The sequence below is a fragment of the Brienomyrus brachyistius genome, chromosome 18 (genome assembly GCF_023856365.1).
Source record: "Brienomyrus brachyistius isolate T26 chromosome 18, BBRACH_0.4, whole genome shotgun sequence".
Classification (NCBI taxonomy): domain Eukaryota; kingdom Metazoa; phylum Chordata; class Actinopteri; order Osteoglossiformes; family Mormyridae; genus Brienomyrus; species Brienomyrus brachyistius.
Genome location: NC_064550.1, coordinates 10,871,929 through 10,890,312, shown reverse-complemented (window position 1 = coordinate 10,890,312; position 18,384 = coordinate 10,871,929). Strand labels below are relative to the sequence as shown.

At 41.9% G+C, this 18,384-nt stretch overlaps 2 protein-coding genes and 1 pseudogene across 2 annotated transcripts; all 3 read left to right on the top strand.

The window, feature by feature from the left end:
• The first annotated feature begins 404 nt into the window (after nucleotides 1-404).
• LOC125713202 (protocadherin beta-15-like) lies at nucleotides 405-4,787 on the top strand. Its single transcript, XM_048984162.1, has 2 exons — nucleotides 405-2,478; nucleotides 2,686-4,787. The coding sequence occupies exons 1-2, from the start codon at nucleotides 1,506-1,508 to the stop codon at nucleotides 3,948-3,950; spliced, it is 2,238 nt and encodes a 745-aa protein (XP_048840119.1). The 5' UTR covers nucleotides 405-1,505; the 3' UTR covers nucleotides 3,951-4,787.
• Nucleotides 4,788-6,603: 1,816 nt separating this feature from the next.
• Nucleotides 6,604-17,157, top strand: LOC125712477 (protocadherin beta-15-like; annotated as a pseudogene).
• Nucleotides 6,888-8,966, top strand: LOC125713201 (protocadherin gamma-B7-like). The gene is made up of 2 exons (XM_048984161.1): nucleotides 6,888-8,776; nucleotides 8,869-8,966. The coding sequence occupies exons 1-2, from the start codon at nucleotides 7,300-7,302 to the stop codon at nucleotides 8,964-8,966; spliced, it is 1,575 nt and encodes a 524-aa protein (XP_048840118.1). The 5' UTR covers nucleotides 6,888-7,299.
• Nucleotides 17,158-18,384: the final 1,227 nt, after the last annotated feature.

Here is an 18,384-nt window from a genome sequence, read left to right as displayed (position 1 = left end):
TTACAGTTTGGTTAAAACGGCAGCCTCACTGAAAGTGATGAGGAGGAAATCGTACTTTCTCACATGTCGAGTTGTGGTTTTGAACTTTACTCGTTTGTTTCTGTCGCGTATTGTCTAATGACACCGTACGGTCGATTTATTTTGAAATTTGACAATGATTAATGGCTGTTTTGAAAGGCAGAGTAATCACTGGTTGTCACTCAGTGCTTCTCTAAAGTCGTTGTCCTTTTCTCATAGTTCTGAAGGTCATTCCATGTCCATGAGCATCTGTGAGGTTTTCTTCAAACATCAAACCCTATTTCAATTTATCCTTAAATGTTTTTCAGTTTCCAACCACGCAGTTTCTTAGTGGCTATGTAATAGTGTTTATCTCTGATGTTCTCTCCCATAATGTCTAAAGTGGAATTACAATGGCTGCTTATAATTTTGGCGGAAGTGGATGAACGAGCAAAGAGCAAACAGAGGAGCAGCAATAGGCTCAGCATCTGACCCATAAAGAGTGTTATTGATTTATTCTCATTCAATCACTTGGAGTGTCAGAGCTCAATTCAATAAAACACCGCAAACTACCAAAGAAACTCCCTCCAGAACAGCAATCCATCATGTTCCACGCTGTTTAAACACCCACAGACTTTTTCTTGCCAAAAAGTTTGAAAAGTCCTTTTAGGCATAATTTGTACCAATCACAAGTTGCAGGGGCACTGCTAGAGATTTTGGGCCCCATGACAGCATCTCGTTTTAGACCCTCAACCCAGAACGATCTAATTATGCTTGGATATTGTTAGAGCCCCTGTCAGTCAAGGGTCTTTGGAGTCATCCTAACTTTCACTCCCTTTACGGCGTCCCTGGTGAGATGCAGTGTCGCAATCACCAGCCGGCTCACTCATTAACACCTGGGTGATTAGTCAAACAGGCTACAATTGGAAACAAGAAATCAGAATTACTTTTAAAATCAGAGCACAACAGGTTGCATCAAATGATTATCAGATGAAGCTGTTCATACAGTAATGTCACTCCACAGTCAATAGATCTTCCACACCTTTGTTAGTCTACATGTTGGCAAACTCACAGCAATCCTGGGTCCTCGAAGATGCTGGATGGATGGATGGAGAGTATTTGTTTTCAACAACTGGTACATAGTAAAACAAACCAGTAACTCAAATTAGAAGGGAAAATCAGATTTCCTGCCATTAATCACAATATACATATAGCAGATTAAAAGCGCATGACATCCAAAATAGGCAGATAATGTCTAGACGTTTTAGGCCATTGACTTACATTGCTGTTGATCCTGCGTTTTCTGAAAAACTCTCTTAGTGTCGCTGTTGGCCACAGATGGGATTTATATTGAATTCCCCACCCACTACAGTTATATTTAAGCAGACGCCCGTGTGTGTATTTCAAACGGAGACATGACTGTATAACAAAGCTAGTTAAAATTCCTCATTAAATAGATTACATTTTGTTTGTTTTCATCGTTTTACAAACCGCCATTGGAATACAAAATGGGCCAAAACGGATTTATGGTAACTACCTCCTTCAGTATCTGCTTTTTCATTCTGTTGACGCTACACACCAGCCGGGGAGACATGAGCTATTCTATAGAGGAGGAGATGAGACGTGGATCTGTGATCGGGAATATAGCCAAGGACCTTGGACTTGACGCTAAAAGTTTATCCGATCGAAAAGCTCGTTTGGATACCGATAAGACAAGCAGGCGCTTGTGTGACATGAATCTGAGCACCGGCGACTTGATTGTGGCGGAGAGAATAGACAGAGAGGAGATTTGCGGCCCGAGAGTTTCGTGTGCTTTAATATACGAGCTGATACTTGAGAATCCTTTGGAAATGCATCGCATTGTGATACAAATTCAGGATATAAACGACAATTCACCAAGATTTTCAAATGACCGAATTAAATTGGAGATACGAGAATCAGCCAGTAAAGGTGCCAGATTTCCATTAGATGAAGCCCACGATTTAGACACCGGCGTGAATGCGGTCCAAAGGTATTTCTTGGACAAGAACGATCATTTTAAATTGGCTGTTAATACAAATACAGACGGGGGTAAATACGCTGAGTTGATTTTGGACAAAGAGCTGGATCGGGAAATACAGCAGGAGGTTTCATTATTGTTAACCGCCAGTGACGGTGGGAGTCCGCAGAGATCAGGTACAGCAGTCATACACGTCACTGTGCTGGATGCTAACGATAATATACCCGTGTTTAGCCAAGCTGTGTATAAAGTCAGTCTGCCTGAAAATTCACCGTTAGATTTTGTAGTGGTTACAGTTAGTGCTACGGATGCAGACGAGGGACCGAACGGAGAAGTGACGTATGATTTCGGCCGTGTTTCGGATAAAGTCAAAAATGTTTTTTCTCTTGAGCAAAAGACAGGAGAAATAAGAGTGAAAGGGCAGATTGACTTTGAGGAGGAATCAGTCTATGAAATGAGAATACAATCTAAAGATGGCTTAGGTTTGGTTTCCTACACTAAAGTAATAATAGAAATTACTGATGTGAACGATAATAGACCAGAGATATTTATTAAATCTCTTTACAATCCCATACCCGAAAATGCGGTAATTGGTACTGAAGCGGGTATTATTAATGTGCAAGACAGCGACTCTGGAGAAAATAAAAATATTCGTTGCTCAATTCAACATAATGTTCCATTTAAACTAGTACCGTCAATTAAAAATTATTATTCATTGGTAACAACCAGCGATCTGGATCGTGAGGTAGTGACAGATTACAATATAACAATCACCGCCACCGACGAGGGATCTCCGCCATTGTCCTCATCGAAGACAATTCAGTTATCGGTGTCAGACGTTAATGACAACTCACCTGTGTTTGACAAGCAATCCTACGGCGCTCAAGTGACTGAAAATAACAAACCCGGATCCTCTATTTGCTCTGTTACGGCGAGAGACCCAGACTGGAGACAGAACGGCACAGTCTTCTATTCCCTGTTACCCAGTGAGGTTAATGGGGTTCCGGTGTCCTCGTTTTTATCCATTAACGGAGACACGGGGGTGATCCATGCTGTGAGATCATTTGATTACGAGCAGTTCAGAAGCTTCAAAGCCCACGTTGTAGCCAGAGACAATGGTTCGCCTCCCCTCAGCAGCAACGTTACTGTGAGCGTCCACATAACAGACCAGAATGATAACTCCCCGCTGATATTATACCCGGCTCCTGCAGGGAGCTCCATCATGACTGAGATGGTCCCCAGAGCTGCTCCAGCGGGCTCCCTGGTTTCCAAGGTGATCGCCGTGGATGCTGACTCTGGCCAGAACGCGTGGCTGTCATATCAGATCGTCAAATCCACCGATCCGGGACTTTTCAGTATCGGACAATATAGCGGAGAGATCAGGGCCCAGCGGGACATTGTTGGTACTGACAGCATGAAGCAGAACCTTGTTATTTTGGTGAAGGACAACGGACTTCCGTCTCTTTCGGCGACTTGTACAGTATATTTAGTCATTTCAGATAACTTGTCTGACCTTCCAGAGGTTAAAAATGCGTCTTATGAGGAGCCTAGTTCAAAATTTACGACGTATTTGATCATCGCCCTTGTCTCCGTGTCCACCTTTTTCCTCACCTTCATCATTCTCGTTGTGGCCGTGAGGTTGTGTCACAGGAGGAAACCTCGGCTGCTGTTTGACGGCGCAGTCGCCATTCCCAGTGCGTATTTGCCGCCCAACTACGCAGATATGGAGGGAGCGGGAACTCTGCGCAGCTCTTATAATTATGACACGTACTTGACAACGGGCTCGCGCACCAGTGACTTCAAGTTCGTCACCTCTTACAATGATACTCTGCCACCGGACCAGATTGTGAGAAACGGTACCAGTGATACAGGTGCAGAAGATGTAGCTGTGCGGACGGACGTAGGACAATCCTTACAGGTAAAAGTTCTATTTCTATGTATAAAGTTTAAATGATGCTGTAAGAAACAGACAATGAAATCGTGAGAATTTAAGGTCGCCGTTAGTTTTGCTAGGTCCCACTTCCTTCTGGATTCTACCTGGTATCGGTTTCGTTTTGTGGTAATACTGTGCATTTTGAGTACCCAAATGAGTGAATCCCATTTGTATATCCTGTCAAACTTTTTTTTCAAAAGGTTACGCGTTTTCCCACCAATGTTGTGAGTTTGTAACGTGGATACTCACTTAAAACGTTTACGTGATTTTTTAAAAAACACGCTCATAACTGGATGTTGTCTTTACGTCGTTGTGTGCTCGTCTCAGTCATGAAAGTCACCAATCTAAATGTCCGCGAGGAAATATTACATTCATGTCTTTTTCATCCCTGAAATTCACAATTGAAATCAGTCACTGTAAACATAAATACTCTGTATTTTCTGATTAAAACCGAGACAATGATCTTCCTCCAAAGGAGCATTTATGGCAGAACATGTGGAACTGCTGTTCTTTAAATATAATCCTCAGAAATAATTAGAGTCCATTAGCTTCGTTAGGCCTGAGCCTAGCCCTGAGTATTTTGAGCCTAACCCTGACTTTTTTAAGCCTAACCCCGATTGTTTTAGCCCCGATGCCTATCTTCCTTAAGAAAAAAAACAAACAAAATGTCAAGCTCCAGATAAACTTGCCTTAACCCCTGATCTTTTCAATAGCTCAAAACGCCCCTGATGGAGGTACAATACTGATGCTGAGGGAACACACTGAACGATGCTTGTCTTAAAATTAAATGTTAGCAATGTTCAGATAATTCGAAGAGGAAGCAAAACTAATTACAGGATAAATTACAAAATGGTTGCGTATTAAGAATTCAATTACGCATTTTTTTCCTGTATACAATTCAGTAGGCTACAGAATTTACACTGACTGGCTTGTACTCCCTGTTTAACAATAAAAATAGAAATTAATGTGCTCAGATTTGGCATTCTTCCTATTCTATTTATACTGTGTAAATTTGTTCCCATTACCCATATTTTGGCAAAAATTTCAAGTAAAAAGTTTAACTTAAAAAATATTTCAATTTATGTTATGAAAATAATTAAGTAATCAATTAATCAAATCGACCCATTATAGAAATAAATAACTTTCAATCCATTGAATCATTACAGAAATAACACTGGTCTACAAAAAAAAACAAACTAATTTTAGTTGCCAATGTTTTTTGAATGGATTTACGATATTTTGAGGCTGCTGAATTAAAAAATAACATTATTTTTCGCTGAACTGTTTCTAGTTTTTGAGATAATGGACATCCATGAAAATAATGCATTCCCCCAATGCGACTTGTGCGTGATATGAAATGCAATAGCTATTGGTCTGTCTTTTGGCTCTTTAACAGTGTCTTAGGTAATGAAATGAATGCCGAAGCGTTGAAGGAGAGTCTGGAAAAATAATTAGAGTTAAGTTCACAAATGCATGTTTGCATATTTGCATGTTCATTTATCGCTGTTGTTAATGTGGTGGTGAATATTTACCCAGATCAAACCTGCCAAGTCCTTCCAAAGGAAAGGCATCATGGGAACATCTGTCTGGTATTTAGCCAGAAATGGTTGAAATGCTTGTGACAGGGTCATGAAAAAATGTAGTTTGGCCAGAAGAAGGGGGTCCATTCAGGCTTCACAAATGCAGTCAAAAGAAGATGTCCCTGGGTTTTTCACCTTTTCTGACTTTTTGACCTTTTGTTGACCAGATCCACATATTTCACAATAGAGGGCCAGACTTCCAATGCTCATTTGACAGCTGGCAAGTTTTCGAGCCACTGGTGTCCACAGAAAGGTAGAAGGAATCTTGAGGATGATGTTGCAGCTGTGTAGTCCTCTCTTCTGGCTGGTGCAGAGTGGAAAAGAAAATGTAGTGCTTTGAGAACTTTCTCCACCATCCACACTTCGAAACCAGTCTTGAATGAGTTGTGAAGGGTATGTAGGCCACAGCTTCCTACAATTACTAACTGTGCCCCAGCAAATTGCTCACCACAGTATGAGTGTCATCATTGGATGTATAGGAGTGATGTCGGCAAACCGTTTGCAAAGCCCCTAGCACTTCTGCTTTCAGTGTGGGTTGAGGAGGATGTACTGAAGGCACTGCTTGTCGTGGGATCCGGAGACACTGCCAAAACGGGTGTAGGCCTATCTGTAGAGGCTGTGCTTGCAATAGCAATACTGGCAAAAACTGAATGGGGACAGTTGTCTGACTATTGACAAAACGTTTGTGCTTTTCTCCCTTGATATGTGCATCGATGGCTTTAGAGCCCAGTGTTGCCGGTTTGATGACTTTTTTGCAAAGGTCGCATTGCGCGTCATAGATATTAGTCATCTTTTCCAACCAACTACCGTACTTTTTTTGAAGCATTAACATTAATAACAATTAATAGGTAATTAATATTGTATTATTTAATCAAATCATACGTAACTTTTCCTGTAACTGTTAGATATTTTACACTTCTTTTAGTATGATGTTAGACTGTTTACTTAATAGTTGTAATTAAAAAATATATATTCTTGCAATTCTGAAGTCTTTTCAAACATGTTGCGTTAATTAATTCATTAGCTATTAAATATCTCAGAAACTAGAGCCAATCTGTCAAAACCGAAGTCGTATTCTTAATGAGCACCATAAACTTAACATAAAACCATTCAGACATCGTTGGCAACAAAATCACTGTATACCAGTGTAATCACTGTTGGAATCAAATAACCTTGGGGCCAATGATTTACAGTCCTGTCATATACTGTTCCGGAATAAATGTAATTAATGAAAATAATTAACGTTCAGTGGGTAATTCTGTCATCTGTTATCGACAGGAAAGGATCTAGACTCACCTTGGCGTATTCTTGATGATGGGTATGTAAGGTGCACTGGTGGATGGATTTATTGCTTGCTAACGTAGGTCAAAATGGCGAAACATACAAGTATCTCAAATTATCAAGATGTAACCTTTCTCTGATTAGCGCAGGATACGCAAATCACAGATTACATGGGCACGACGTCTCAGAAAAGTGCAGTGTGTGCGGGATTTTAAAGAATAGTGAATATCCTTATCAGGAATGTTAGCCCTGCAATGCCTGACAAACACTCGTAGTGTCGCTGTTCACCGGTGAGCTGATTCTAATCAAATCACCCACCCACTATAGTACTATTTAAGGAGAGGCTCCTGGTGTATGTCTCAGAAAAAGCTACAACCAGAGTAACATGTATAGTAAAATGTTTTTATGAGACTAGTATTGAATTACAGGTAAAATTAATGTACTTTTAAAACCTGTCTTCTTTCTGGATTTGGATTCAAACGGAGGAGATCAGATATTACGCGCTGAAAATGGAACACAAAGGATTCACGATAAATGCTTCGATCAGCTGCTGGATTTTTTTCGTAATGACTCTGTGTACCAGCCGTGGAGACATAGGATATTCTATCCCGGAGGAGATGAGACGTGGTTCTGTGATTGGAAATATTGCTAAGGACCTTGGGCTCGATGTAAAAAAACTATCCGATCGTAATGTCCGTTTAGATGCCGACAGGACCAGCAGAGGCTTTTGTGACATAAACCTTAAAACCGGCGATTTGATTGTGGCAGAGAGAATAGACAGAGAGGAGCTTTGTGCATCGAGAGTTTCGTGTCCTTTAAAATACGAGCTGATACTTGAAACTCCTCTGGAAATGCATCGTATAGTAATTCAAATTGAGGACATAAACGACAATTCACCTCGATTTACAAATGATCGTATTGAACTAGAGATAATAGAATCGGCTTTAAAAGGCGCCCGTTTTCTGTTGGATGAGGCGCATGACCCAGACATCGGGAAAAACGCAGTTGAAACTTATGCTTTGCAGAATAATGATCATTTTGTGTTGATTGTTAATACAAACGCAGACGGTGGAAAATACGCTGAGTTGATATTAGAAAAAGAGCTGGATCGTGAACAACAGCAAGAGATTACACTATTACTGACCGCCAGTGACGGTGGGACTCCGCAGAGATCAGGTACAGCAGTCATACACGTCACTGTGCTGGATGTTAACGATAATATACCCGTGTTTAGCCAAGCTGTGTATAAAGTCAATCTGCCTGAAAATTCACCGTTAGATTTTGTAGTGGTTACAGTTAGTGCTTCTGATGCAGACGAGGGACCGAACGGAGAAGTGACGTATGATTTCGGTCGTGTTTCAGATAAAGTGATGCGTTTGTTTACAGTAAACAAGAAAACAGGGGATATTAAAACAATAGGGAATATCGACTTTGAAGAAGAATCTTACTATGAAATGCAAATTCTGGCTAAAGACGGATCAGGTTTAGCAACGAATTCCAAAATCGTAATCGAAATTACCGATGTGAATGACAACACGCCGGTAATATTTCTTAAGTCACTGAACAACCCGATTCCCGAAAACGCACCATCTGGTACAGATGTTGGTATTATTAATGTGCAAGATAACGACTCTGGAGAAAATCAAAATATTCGTTGCTCAATTAAACATAATGTTCCATTTAAACTAGTACCGTCAATTAAAAATTATTATTCATTGGTAACAACTAGCGAGCTGGATCGTGAGGTAGTGACAGATTACAATATAACAATCACCGCCACCGACGAGGGATCTCCGCCGTTGTCCTCATCGAAGACAATTCAGTTATCGGTGTCAGACGTTAATGACAACTCACCTGTGTTTGACAAGCAATCCTACAGCGCTCAAGTGACTGAAAATAACAAACCCGGATCCTCTATTTGCTCTGTTACGGCGAGAGACCCAGACTGGAGACAGAACGGCACAGTCTTCTATTCCCTGTTACCCAGTGAGGTTAATGGGGTTCCAGTGTCTTCGTTTTTATCCATTAACGGAGACACCGGGGTGATCCATGCTGTGAGATCATACGATTACGAGCAGTCCAGAAGCTTCAAAGCCCACGTTGTAGCCAGAGACAATGGTTCGCCTCCCCTCAGCAGCAACGTGACTGTGAGCGTCCACATAACAGACCAGAATGATAACTCCCCGCTGATATTATACCCGGCTCCTGCAGGGAGCTCCATCATGACTGAGATGGTCCCCAGAGCTGCTCCAGCGGGCTCCCTGGTTTCCAAGGTGATCGCCGTGGATGCTGACTCTGGCCAGAATGCGTGGCTGTCATATCAGATCGTCAAATCCACCGATCCGGGACTTTTCAGTATCGGACAATATAGCGGAGAGATCAGGGCTCAGCGGGACATTGTTGGTACTGACAGCATGAAGCAGAACCTTGTTATTTTGGTGAAGGACAACGGACATCCGTCTCTTTCTGCGACTTGTACAGTATATCTAGTAATTTCAGATAACTTGTCTGACCTTCCAGAGGTTAAAAATGCGTCTTATGAGGAGCCCAGTTCTAAATTAACCACATATTTGATCATCGCCCTTGTCTCTGTGTCCACCTTCTTCCTCACCTTCATCATTCTCGTTGTGGCCGTGAGGTTGTGTCACAGGAGGAAACCTCGGCTGCTGTTTGACGGCGCAGTCGCCATTCCCAGTGCGTATTTGCCGCCCAACTACGCAGATATGGAGGGAGCGGGAACTCTGCGCAGCTCTTATAATTATGATACGTACCTGACAACGGGCTCGCGCACCAGTGACTTCAAGTTCGTCACCTCTTACAATGACACTCTGCCAGCGGACCAGACTTTTAGGAAGAGTCCCGGTGAGACAGGTGGGGAGGATATAACTGAACGGATGGACATAGGACAGTCCAGTCAGGTACAACTTCTTTAATTTTTATATGAACATTCCTCTTGTAATATAATAGATGAATTCATAAACATTATACGATTGGTGTCATTTTTATTCGGTCCTGTTAATTTTTGCAGTCCAGGTGACATTTCTTTCTTTTAGTTAAGAAAACGTCTTTGCTATTTTGCAACTGTCTGTGTAATTGAATTAAGTTCGTAAATTCTGCCAGTGTTGGTACTTTATTCTAGTTAGCTGTTTCATTGTAATGAAGGGTTTAAATGAGGGGTTTAAAGCGACATTTGTTCATTCTCTTGATTTATACCGGTTTATAAGAGTCTTTGCTTGACTGGTTACTCGTGTTCACTTTATAAGAAGGTAGCAGTTTCATGCTAAGATAAAAACGAAAGCTTAGATTGCACTGAAAATTACCTGTTGTCTTTATTGTTTCTTACATATTCGGTTCCAGGTTGTAATTCATTATTGTGTCTACCAGAGTCTGTGATTAATTTTATACCCTGTTTCTATATATATGTTCAGCCCATATGTTTATTACATTAGTACAGTGGGGACCGTATTGGTGATTCGGTACTGCGGATGCTGACTTTACCTCCGCGTCGTTATTACCTAGTTTTATACCCCACCGCAAAACGCGATGGCCGAGTGTTTAAGGTTTTCCACTCGTCCAGATATGGACGACTTCGGTTTATCTTGAAAACTCAAAACGCCATTTGACTGATATAATAATTGCCGGCTGGATGGTGGATTTTCAAAGTCGCTGTCCGCTGGCCGTAGTGCTGAAATCATTAGATGTCATTGATTTGTACTTTCCCGACAGCTTTCTGTCCTAATGTTATTTATTTTGGAATATCTCAAAATTAGTAACCATTTTGTAAACGACTACCTAATGGTACAGAACTGATGCCTTATTAATATTCTTTACCGTAATGTCGAAGTTTTCATTAGATTTTTACGAGCCCGTAGCAGTCAGTGAATATTGGCTGGTAAATGGATACAGAGCGTTGTGTAAGAAAAATGTACTGAACCTGAATGAATCTAAGAACAAAATGCAATATTTCATTAAATTATTTTTTATATTATATTTCTTATTCACACCTCTGGGACCCGGGTTTGAGTCTCCGCCTGGGTCACATGTGTGTGGAGTTTGCATGGTCTCCGTCTTGGGGTTTCCTCCAGGTACTCCATTTCCCCCCTTGCTAAATTGGACCCGTAGGAATGCATGTGTGAGTGAATGGTTTGTGAGTGTGCCCTGCGATGGGCTGGCCCCCCATCCTGGGTTGTTCCCTGCCCCGTGCCCATTGCTTCTGGGATAGGCTCCGGACCCCCCGCGACCCAGTAGGATAAGCGGTCTGGAAAATGGATGGATGGATGGATGGATGGATGGTGCTTTTTCATTTTAATTTTAATTTTTAAAGGATTTTTGCGCACAGATTTTGGAAACTAAATGGCAAAGTGGAGATTGCATTTTCTTTTTATCATTTTCATTTCATTTTTTGCAGAAAATACCTCCCATACATTGTGAGTACCCAGATGTGTGAATCCCGTTTGTATATCCTGTCAAACTTTTTTCCAAAGGTTACGCGTTTTTCCACCAGTGTTTCGAGTTTGTAATGTGGATGCCAACTTTAAACGTTTACGTGATTTTTTTTTAAATGCGTTCATAACTGGATGTTGTCTTTAAGTCGTTGTCTGCTTGTCTCAGTCATGAAAGTCACTAAGTCTAAATGTCCACAAGGAAATGTAAGTTTTATGTCTTATTCATCCCTGAAATTCACAATCGAAATCAGTCACTGTAAACACAAATACTCTGTATTTTCTCCTTATTAAAACCGAGACAATGATCTTCCTCCAAAGAAGCATTTATGGCAGAACATGTGAAACAGCTGTTCTTTAAATATAATCGTTGGAAACAAGTAGAGGCCATGGGCTTTGTTAGGCCCGAGCCTAGCCCTGAGTATTTTGAGCCTAACCCTGACTTCTTTAAGCCTAACCCCAACTGTTTTAGCCCCGATGCTAATCTTCCTTTAGAAAAAAAACAAACAAAATGTCAAGCCCCAGGTAAACTTGACTTAGCCCCTGATCTTTTCAATAGCTAGAAACGCCCCTGATGGAGGTACAATACTGATGCTGAGGGAACACACTGAACGATGCTTGTCTTAAAATTAAATGTCAGCAATGTTCAGATAATTCGAAGAGGAAGCAAAACTAATTACAGGATAAATTACAAAATGGTAAAGAATTAAACATTGATTTACACCTTTTGTTCCTGTACAGCTCAATAGGCTACAGAATTTACACCGACTGGCCTGTTCTCTCTAACAATAACAATAAAAATGTATGTCCTCAGATTTTACATTCTTTCTATTCCATTTATACTGTATAAATTTGTTCCCATTATCCATATTTTGCCAAAAGTTTCAAGTAAAAAAAAAATTAACTTAAAAAAAATTCAATTTAGGTTATCAAAATAATTTAGTAATCAATTTATCAAATCGAACCATTACATAAATAAATGGCTTCCAATGCACTGAATCATTCCTATATATAATCATAATCGAATCAAATCACCTTGGGGCCAATGATTTACAGTCTTGTCATATACTGTTCCGGAATGAATGTCCATCCATCCATCCATTATCTTCCGCTGAATCCGAGGTCGGGTCGCGGGGGCAGCAGTCTCAGCAGGGAAACCCAGACCTCCCTCTCCCCGGCCACTTCATCTAGCTCCTCCGGGGGAATTCCGAGGCGTTCCCAGGCCAGCCGAGAGACATAGTCCCTCCAGCGTGTCCTGGGTCTTCCCCGGGGCCTCCTCCCAGTGGGACATGCCCGGAACACCTCCCCAGGGAGGCGTCCAGGAGGCATCCTGACCAGAGGCCCGAGCCACCGCATCTGGCTCCTCTCAATGCGGAGGAGAAGCGGCTCAACTCTGAGTCCCTCCCGAATGACTGGGCTTCTCACCCTTGTTCCGGAATAAATGTAATTAATGAAAATAATTAATGATTAGTGGGTAATTCTGTCATCTGTTATCAACACTGGGGATAGGATGTAGACTCACCTCGGCGTATTCCTGATGATGGGTATGTAAGGTGCACTGGTGGATCGATTTATTGCTTGCTAACTTAGGTCAAAATGGCGAAACATACAGGTATCTCAAATTAACAAGATGTAACCATTCTCTGATTAGTGCAGGTTATGCAAATCACAGATTACATGGGCACGACGTCTCAGAAAAGTGCAGTGTGTGCGGGATTTTGAGGAACAGTGAATGTCCTAATCAGGAATGTTAGCCCTGCAATGCCTGACAAACACTCGTAGTGTCGCTGTTCACCGGTAAGCTGATTCTAATCAAATCACCCACCCACTATAGTACTATTTAAGGAGAGGCTCCTGCTGTATGTCTCAGAAAAAGCTACAACCAGAGTAACATGTATAGTAAAATGTTTTTATGAGACTGGTATTGAATTAAAGGGAAAATTAATGTACTTTTAAAACCTGTCTTCTTTCTGGATTTGGATTCAAACGGAGGAGATCAGATATTGCGCGCTGAAAATGGAACACAAAGGATTCACGATAAATGCTTCGATCAGCTGCTGGATTTTTTTCATAATGACTCTGTGTACCAGCCGTGGAGACATAGGATATTCTATCCCGGAGGAGATGAGACGTGGTTCTGTGATTGGAAATATTGCTAAGGACCTTGGGCTCGATGTTAAAAAACTATCCGATCGTAATGTCCGTTTAGATGCCGACAGGACCAGCAGAGGCTTTTGTGACATAAACCTTAAAACCGGCGATTTGATTGTGGAAGAGAGAATAGACAGAGAGGAGCTTTGTGCTTCGAGAGTTTCGTGTCCTTTAAAATACGAGCTGATACTTGAAACTCCTCTGGAAATGCATCGTATAGTAATTCAAATTGAGGACATAAACGACAATTCACCTCGATTTACAAATGATCGTATTGAACTTGAGATAAGAGAATCGGCATTAAAAGGCGCCCGTTTTCTGTTGGATGAGGCGCATGACCCAGACATCGGGAAATACGCTGTTGAAACGTATACTTTGCAGAATAATGATAATTTTGTGTTGATTGTTAATACAAACACAGACGGTGGAAAGTACGCTGAGCTGATATTAGAAAAAGAGCTGGATCGTGAACAACAGCAAGAGATTACACTATTACTGACCGCCAGTGACGGTGGGACACCGCAGAGATCAGGTACAGCAGTCATACACGTCACTGTGCTGGATGCTAACGATAATATACCCGTGTTTAGCCAAGCTGTGTATAAAGTCAGTCTGCCTGAAAATTCACCGTTAGATTCTGTAGTGGTTACAATTAGCGCTACGGATGCAGACGAGGGACCGAACGGAGAAGTGACGTATGATTTCGGCCGTGTTTCAGATAAAGTGAAGAAATTATTTACAATCAACAAGAAAACTGGGGATATTAAAACAATTGGAGACATCGACTTTGAAGAAGAATCTTACTATGAAATGCAAATTCTGGCTAGAGACGGATCAGGTTTGGCAGCAAATACTAAAGTTATAATCGAAATTACGGACGTGAATGACAACGCGCCGGTAATATTTCTTAAGTCACCGAACAACCCGATTCCCGAAAACGCATCACCTGGTACAGAAGTTGGTATTATTAATGTGCAAGATAACGACTCTGGAGAAAACAAAAATATTCGTTGCTCAATTCAGCACAATGTTCCATTTAAACTAGTACCGTCAATTAAAAATTATTATTCATTGGTAACAACCAGCGAGCTGGATCGTGAGGTAGTGACAGATTACAATATAACAATCACTGCCACCGACGAGGGATCTCCGCCGTTGTCCTCGTCGAAGACAATTCAGTTATCGGTGTCAGACGTTAATGACAACTCACCTGTGTTTGACAAGCAATCCTACAGCGCTCAAGTGACTGAAAATAACAAACCCGGATCCTCTATTTGCTCTGTTACGGCGAGAGACCCAGACTGGAGACAGAACGGCACAGTCTTCTATTCTCTGTTACCCAGTGAGGTTAATGGGGTTCCAGTGTCCTCGTTTTTATCCATTAACGGAGACACGGGGGTGATCCATGCTGTGAAATCATACGATTACGAGCAGTCCAGAAGCTTCAAAGCCCATATTGTAGCCAGAGACAATGGTTCGCCTCCGCTCAGCAGCAACGTGACTGTGAGCGTCCACATAACAGACCAGAATGATAACTCCCCGCTGATATTATACCCGGCTCCTGCAGGGAGCTCCATCATGACCGAGATGGTCCCCAGAGCTGCTCCAGCGGGCTCCCTGGTTTCCAAGGTGATCGCCGTGGATGCTGACTCTGGCCAGAACGCGTGGCTGTCATATCAGATCGTCAAATCCACCGATCCGGGACTTTTCAGTATCGGACAATATAGCGGAGAGATCAGGGCCCAGCGGGACATTGTTGGTACTGACAGCATGAAGCAGAACCTTGTTATTTTGGTAAAGGACAACGGACTTCCATCTCTTTCTGCGACTTGTACAGTATATTTAGTCATTTCAGATAATTTGTCTGACCTTCCAGAGGTTAAAAATGCGTCTTATGATGAGCCCAGTTCTAAATTAACCACATATTTGATCATCGCCCTTGTCTCCGTTTCCACCTTCTTCCTCACCTTCATCATTCTCGTTGTGGCCGTGAGGTTGTGCCACAGGAGGAAACCTCGGCTGCTGTTTGACGGCGCAGTCGCCATTCCCAGTGCGTATTTGCCGCCCAACTACGCAGATATGGAGGGAGCGGGAACTCTGCGCAGCTCTTATAATTATGACACGTACCTGACAACGGGCTCGCGCACCAGTGACTTCAAGTTCGTCACCTCTTACAATGACACTCTGCCAGCGGACCAGACTGTGAGAAACGGCACCACTGATACAGGTGCATAAGTTGTAACTATGCAGAGGAACAAACAAGAATCCAGTGAGGTAAACAGATTTTTTTTAAATAAATGCTTACAGTAATATAACAGTTTTGCAACATGGAGATCATAAAAGTGTAATTAATTTTGCTGTAGGGTGTCAAATATATTGCCTTTCACATGTACGTAATGACTTTGTTTTAAATGAAAAAATATGGTTCTTCCCACCTGTGGCCACACTGTCAGATAAATGGAACAACCCTGGTACAACTCTGTTCCCCAAGGTACAAACAACATTAATATACCCCCAATGGTACAGAAATGTCTCTCAGTGTCCATTTCTGTACCTTATAAGGTACAATTATCTGCAGCTGGTACAATTGGCAGACCCTTGAGGGTAGACAAGTGACAAGCATTTGTATCCTCAAAGGTACAAATTGGTACATTTTTCTGACAGTGAAGGACCGACTGGTTGTTTTTGCAGCCTTGTTGGTTGCATTGAGTGGCATTTGATTAGATTTTGCAAAAAAGTTAGCAAAAGAAAATCTGAAGAAGTACCTGTGAGTTGCATTCCATCACATTAGTTCCATCCATCCATCCATCCATTTTCTGATGCTTATCCTGGGTCAGGTCACAGGGTAGCAGTCTAAGCAGGGATTCCAGACCTCCCTCTCCTCAGCCACCTCCTCCAGCTCCTCTGGGGGAAATACCAAGGCATTCCCAGGCCAGATGAGAGGTTTAATCTCTCCTGCATGTCCTGGGTCTGCCCCATACACTGGTTTTAATATTTTAATGCTCTTCTTGTGAATCAGACATCAGTTATTTATTTCACAGTCAGACACCCTATGCTCACTGATGGTTATAGGGATTTAACTCTGGAGACAGTTTTGTTTTAATAAGCCCTTTATTTCTCCGGCTATAGGTTGCAGACGTTCCCAACAGTGATTGTGTTGCTTTTTAATGCTGACTTCTGAGAATGCTTAAGCACATAATCCTGGTGTTAGTGACGGCAAGCCTCGCTTTGTGTGTGTCTACACATGATTAATGTAGCACTTTTTGCATATTTTAATAGTGTTCGATTTATGATATCAGGGTTGGTGACAGTGAAACTTACAGCAGTAAGTAATATGGTTTTCTGTTATCCATCTGATATTACGTCATATTTAGACTTGATATTATTTCTGTTATGTAGCTGTTATAGAGTGTTACCTGACCTGACAGTGAGCGTAGCTCTCCCGACATTAACCCAGACACAGGTCAGTTCTTTGAAACAGCTGTTCATTGCTCAAACCTGTCTTGTTTCCCCCGATGTGTCAGATCCGCCATGAGAAGTATTTCGTGGTACGAAAAATAAATTAATTAAATTAATAAAATGAAACAAATTCAAAAGGCAAGTAGCATGGATATTAGACAAAGGCATTTCTCCTCACTGACCGCTTCTCACGAAAAGAGGGTTCCTGGGTCCTTAAGAGTGTTTTAATGCTCTTTGTAAGTCTTTGCTTTGCCTTCAGACATCAATAACTGTGGTTTTAAAACAATATAGCAGAACCCTGTGAGTGAGAACCGCTCACCTGCACTTCGTCTGGAAAGAATTACAGTACCGCTGTCGTGCTGAATGGAGTGACAAGTTCTCATTAGATGGGACGTGTTTTATTTTCACTGCAACAAAGTAATTCACTATGAATAAAGCTACATATTTCAAGTTTTAATCCCATCCGTCTATCCGTCCATCCAATCATCCATCTATCAATCCATCCATCCATTTTCTGTAACTGCTTGTACCATTCAGGAATGTGGGGGTCCAGAGCCAATCCCAGATGTTACAGGTGCAAGGCAGGGAATAAACCAGGAAGGGAAGTCAACCCATTGCAGGGCACAGTCACACACCAGGCACTCACACATACACACCTACGGGCAATATGGTAACTCCAATTAACCTCAGCATGTTTTTGGACGGGGGGGGGGGGGGGGGGGTGGTGGAGTACTGGAGAATGTGGAGGGTGGGCAGCTCTTAACTGACCTTAAAATAACAATTACAATAGAAAAACTGCTAAATCAATTATGAATTTGCATCCTGAATATAACGATTATACAAGAGTACTTACAGTGAGGTCAACATACAGTATGTGGATTGGCTGTTGTGGTTAGTGACACCTGTGCGATAGTATAGTATAATTGTGTTTGTTACATGTGATAAAGGCTATCTTTGGATATACAGTAGATTGTTGTATATGTGTATATGTATTTGTATGTATTGTTTTGGACCCGATGGGCTTTCCCCTGGTCAGGCTCTCCTAGTTAATGGTAAGGAGGTCCCCTGTGATGAAGTATGCCGGCCCACATTCCTATCAGGAAAATACCAGATGGGCAGTTACTGGTGGATTTATGGGTGACAGGGGCAGCTACTCAGAGCGGCATCTTGCTGGGGGTGGTATGAGGCCCCCACGCAAATAAAAAAACAAACAAAAACAAAAACAATGATACATTGGAACAGTGACATTTGCATGATTGATTTTCTCTCGCTAATTTGCACATCATATCAATGATATTATGTCACCATGTGGGTCAATTAACCCTGTTGGAGGGGGCGCCCTGATTTTAGTTTGTCAGCCAGGTAGGCTGCCAATCAGAAGTAGGACATGTGGAGGGGGAGGGGCTGGATTGGTAACCCCCCAATAAATCAAAACTGACTAAGACAACCTCCCCAATAATCATGTTTCCCCCTAAATGGTTGGAGATCTCAACCCCCCCAAAGTCACACCCATGGCCCAAATGCTTGGATATAGAGAGTCAT

Excerpts from the sequence above, each read along its gene's own strand:
- LOC125713202 (XM_048984162.1), top strand. The coding sequence starts at position 1,506 with ATGGGCCAAAACGGATTTATGGTAACTACCTCCTTCAGTATCTGCTTT. Across the intron at positions 2,479-2,685 it reads ACAATCTAAAGATGGCTTAG|TACCGTCAATTAAAAATTAT; the intron begins GTTTGGTTTCCT and ends CATTTAAACTAG.
- LOC125713201 (XM_048984161.1), top strand. The coding sequence starts at position 7,300 with ATGGAACACAAAGGATTCACGATAAATGCTTCGATCAGCTGCTGGATT. Across the intron at positions 8,777-8,868 it reads CTTCTATTCCCTGTTACCCA|TCCAGAAGCTTCAAAGCCCA; the intron begins GTGAGGTTAATG and ends GATTACGAGCAG.